Source organism: Babylonia areolata, chromosome 16 (assembly GCF_041734735.1).
Source record: "Babylonia areolata isolate BAREFJ2019XMU chromosome 16, ASM4173473v1, whole genome shotgun sequence".
In the NCBI taxonomy this organism is placed as follows: domain Eukaryota; kingdom Metazoa; phylum Mollusca; class Gastropoda; order Neogastropoda; family Buccinidae; genus Babylonia; species Babylonia areolata.
Window position 1 is genome coordinate 11645771 of NC_134891.1, and position 4798 is coordinate 11650568.

At 41.7% G+C, this 4798-nt stretch overlaps 1 protein-coding gene across 1 annotated transcript in view; it reads left to right on the forward strand.

Annotated features, from left to right (window-relative positions):
* Positions 1-553: 553 nt before the first annotated feature.
* The window catches only part of LOC143290750 (uncharacterized), a 20320-nt gene continuing 16075 nt past the window's right edge, over positions 554-4798 (forward strand). The window contains exon 1 of the mRNA XM_076600264.1: positions 554-639. Coding sequence (XP_076456379.1) covers positions 603-639 — 37 coding nt within the window. The 5' untranslated portion in view covers positions 554-602. The remainder of the gene's footprint in view (positions 640-4798) is intronic.

Here is a 4798-nt window from a genome sequence, read left to right on the forward strand (position 1 = left end):
AAACACGACTTTCGAATGAATCCACTGTTCGGGTGTGGAGTTGAAAAAAAATAGTTCTCATATTGAAGACTAATATTAAAGGTATAATTAACTAGCATTATTTTCTCTTGTCAAGTGGATCATAGTTTTGGTATGTGACTGAGTATTTTTGTAAACTATATTCTACTTAGCAGCTTTTTATTGGGGAATCATAATGCGCTAGAATCCCAAGTGGGGTTTATTATGATAATAAGATGACATCCAGGACTAACAGTGTGACAATTCCTGGGTCACTGTGTATTCACAAGCTTGTTAGATGCATGCATTTTAACGTGCCTTTGGGAACACAGTCATTGGGCCTCAACTTTTCACACAGCCATATCAGTTAGCGTCCATGTATCGGTGCTATCATGAAACAAACATCGTTAAGCTTTAGACCCTTTTGCCCAACCGGCTCTGCGCGTATTGGTTGACCTTGGGCACCTGCATAGGGGGTTGTGACGAAGGGGTCACGTGGTAAAGCAAACATGGTGGCCCCCCATGCACGGAATGATGATGTCAAAACTTAACGACTGTTTAAATGATCCAACCTTATTCACCCAATCAGTGCAAGACAGGTGAAGATGGCAGACGCTGGAGAAGACAGCACAGATACTGGTGGTAAGTCTTGTTTTGGATCACTTTTTCATTGAAAGATAGACAAAACACGAGGAAGTCCTGACACAAAACAGTTAAAGCACTATTACGAGTTGGTTACATTGTCAGGGATAACATAGCTGTAAAGTCAGTGACTGGATTGTCATTTTTGGCACTGGTGTGTGGAAAGAGAGGACTAGTATGTGTTCCTGAATGGAGTATCTGCTGAGCCAGCTCTGTTGGTCGTTGCTGCGGACCCGGCACATGGAAGCAGGCTTAGTCTCTGGCACACTCACATAGCCACATTATTTTATTTTATTTTATTTTATTTTTTTACGTTTACCACCATGAGCTCCAGGCGATCAGCACTGTCTACGCCCCAACCTGTTGCCAGCAAAAGAACAGCTGACAATCGAACTCCCCTGTGTATCACTGTAAGACACTCCCCATCACACTCAGTATAGGAAATACACCTCCCCCCCCCCCCCCCCCCCCCCCCCCCCAAACGCACACACAGAGAACAATCCACTTACGAAAATAAACAAAACAGAAAACGTACAGTAAAGATTAACAAGGCAAATGATAGCCTGAACAAGTAATTTGACATACAAAACTTTTCAGAGTGATAGGAAGCTGCAGAGCCTTGACTGGCTTGAGTATCAGACTTTTCTGAGATTGCAGTGATATGATTGAGACATGTAAAATCCTGTGCAGACATGACCAGAGCATTGCACAGAATTGTTTCACACTAGATTGATTGATTGATTGATATGGATACTTGTATAGCGCCTATCCTCGGTCGGAGACCAAGCTCTAAGCGCTTTACAAACATGGAGTCATTTGTACAACAGGCTGCCTACCTGGGTAGAGCGGACTGGTGGTTGCCGCTGGGTGCTCATCATTCGTCTCCTGTGTTATTCAGTCAGGTTTCCATCATGCACACGTACACACACAGGCAGATCTATAACATTTTACATGTATGACGGTTTTCTTTATTTACCCTGCCATGCAGGCAGCCATACTCCGTTTCCAGGGGTGTGCATGCTGGGTGTGTTCTGGTTTCCATAATCCACCAAATGCTGACATGGATAACAGGATCTTTAACATGCATATTTGATCTTCTGCTTGCATACACACATGAAGTGGGTTCAGGCACAAGCAGGTCTGCACATATCTTGACCTGGGGGATGAGAAAAATCTCCACCCTTTACCCACCAGGCGCCATCACCAAGATTCGAACCCAGGACCCTCAGATTGAAAGTCCAACACTTTAACCATTGGTCTATAGCACTCAAAGGGACATCTACTGATGCTGACAAAACACAAAACCTTTCAACTCTCTCTCTCTCTCTCTCTCTCTCTCTGTCTCGGTCTCTGTCTCTCTCGCTCTCTCTCTTTCTAACATTATAAGTATTCTACTACCAGCAGCAACAGTGGATGAAATGCACAACACAAATAGCATTTTTTGAAGACTTGACAAGGCCCTTGGCTCTTCTATGTTTTACTCTTGATTATGCGGCGCAGAATAGATCAAACAAATCAACTAAATCAAAACAAATCCGTGTATGGATGTCAGGACCTTGTTAAAATGAAATCACTTAATCAGTGTCACATAAAATTCATGCAACAATATTTCTTATGTACCTTAGTGTAAGTGATGTGATTGATTTTACAAAATCAAAAGTATTGCAGTCCCAAGAGGAAAGATTCCAGATAAAGAATGGTGACCAAATAAAATATTATGAGTATATAACCTCATCCTCATCTCAGGCAATAACCCATCACTGGCAGGTATACTTGTAAGTAGCAGTCCAGGGGTTAAGTAAGATAATCAGAACAAAAGTAAGGCAAACTAAAGAAAACTGATATAATTTTACAGCAAAACAAGTCCTGCTACTCTAGGTAAGACAAAGTCACATTCTGTACCCATACAATATACAGTGATCACATTCACTTGACTTGCATGACGTTTGAGGCCCCATTCCTAGGGACCTGTCCATCATTCTGCAGAGTAAGAAATATATATAGATGGCAACATGTGTGGTAGGCATTTGAAGGGAAGTAAAAACAGTATTGTGTTTTTTACTTCCTGATCTTGACATGCTGGTGAGTATAGAATGGGCACATTTTTCCAATGATAGTTGGGGGGATTTTTAAAGGAGTTAATAGAGGGTGTTGTTAGTGTTACTATGCTATCTGGCAAGCTGTTCCAGAGGGAAGAAATTTTTAGAAGAAATTTTCTCTGTCTTTGAGCCTATGTCAGTTTTACTGGAGTTTAAAATTGTGTCCTTGTAGATCTCTTCCACAGAAAAACTCAAAACTGTGGCAGGTTGACGTCGTGTAGCCTTGGAGGTATTTGTAATGTATACCTCAATCATATCCCATAGGGATGTGCATGATTTGCAAGGCTTAGCAGCCTCAGGATCCTCAGTCTCACCTGATGTAAGTTATCCCTCAAAGATGACAACAGGCTGAACAGCTTTGTTGCTCAGCGTTGTACTTCAGTTTTATTGTACAGGACAGCGTTTTCTGCAGTGGCTCCCAGACACAGTGTCCATATTCTAACAATGTATGGACAAGGGCCTTGTACAGCTGAAGAAGGTCTGTTGTGACAGGTAGTCAAAGGATCTGCTGAAGATGCCTTTAGTGCTGTTAGCCTTGGCTGTAGATTTTGTGACTTGTTCCCAGAAGGATAAGCGCATGTAGATGAACTCTTAACTCACTTCCAGTGACTCCTTCCATCTATGTCACTGGTTTTCATGTCAAATCTTGCCTCAGATTTTTTCCCTTCCAGTTAAACAGCATTTCAACGGATGTGTGTGCAGCTATTTATGTGTGCGTGCATGTTGGCGGGTCTTTTCCTACATAATTGTTCCCATACATGTAAAAGAAACTGCAGTTTGCAGTGCTACAAACAGTAATAGTATTAGCATTTTATACATTTTGTGTGCAAGTTCTTTTGTCTTCTTTTTTTAAATCCCAGAACCTTGGGAAAAAAAAGCAAGAAAAACTTCTGTCCAAGTTTACTTACTTGTGCACTTTTGCACTTTACTTTGTTCATTATTATTATTATTTTTTTAATGAATACATGAAACTTCAGTCCAAGTTTGTTTATATGTGCACCTTACACTTGAGTTAGTTAATTGAATTTTTCTAATTATGTTTGAATTGTATTTTATCCCAGCTCCAACAGAGGATGATGATGAAAGACATCAGCTTGGGGAAACCCAACAGGATTCAGTGGCCAGCTATGAAGGATTTATAGCATGCTGAAATGATTTGTTGGGGGTGGGGTTGGGTGGGGGGGATGGTGGATATATCCACCCCTGCCCTGTTGCCACATGTGTGGTACAAAACAGGAGTGAAACCGGGTCAGTTTTACAGGTACAGGTGTGCCTGTGCCTTTGGGTCCCCAGGGGAACATTGCATCAGGCACTATAAATAGAATGAAGCTCCTACAGTATTGACCACCCCTCCACTCTGTGGCTGGAGCTTGAAACAGCCACTTCACCTGTAGACCGTTCTTAGCTGAAGTGGGGTTTTGGGGCTGCAAGTGTGATTTTATTTTGTAATTTCATGTCTTGCTACTGACTGACTATCTGCACTGTAGTCATGTACACATGCTGGGGGGCACAACTGGGAGTTCACTGGGAGTCTAGGGTTGGCTCAGTCACTGCTGTGTTAGTGAATCCTTGACTCATGCTTCAGTTGTCTTTATCAGCATTGTCACTTTTTGTTTTGTGTGTATGTCACTTTGACCTATTTGGTGAGGCAGTGGCTTTCCTTTGATTTGTGGAAAGGGTTTCTCTTTAAAACTGAAGTGAAGCAAATGCTCTTCCTGAGATAGATTAAAAATTTATGAAAGCAGAAAAGTTACTACAGTAGTATTACTACTAGTACTAGCCAATTAAATTATCGTTAAGTCTGCATATTTTTCTGTGAATGTTCTAGCATATGCAGAATGTTTGATTTTGCAGGTGAACATTACTGTTTCTTTTGCAGAAAGTCTTTGAAGCTTGGTTGTGTTTTGTATGCAATGCAGTATCAGTATCAGTGTCAGTAGCTCAAGGACTGAAGGAGGCGTCACTGTGTTTGGTCAAATCCATATACGCTACACATCTGCCAAGCAGATGCTTGACCAGCAGGGTAACCCAATCACTCGGCCAATGCGCTTAGTCAGACT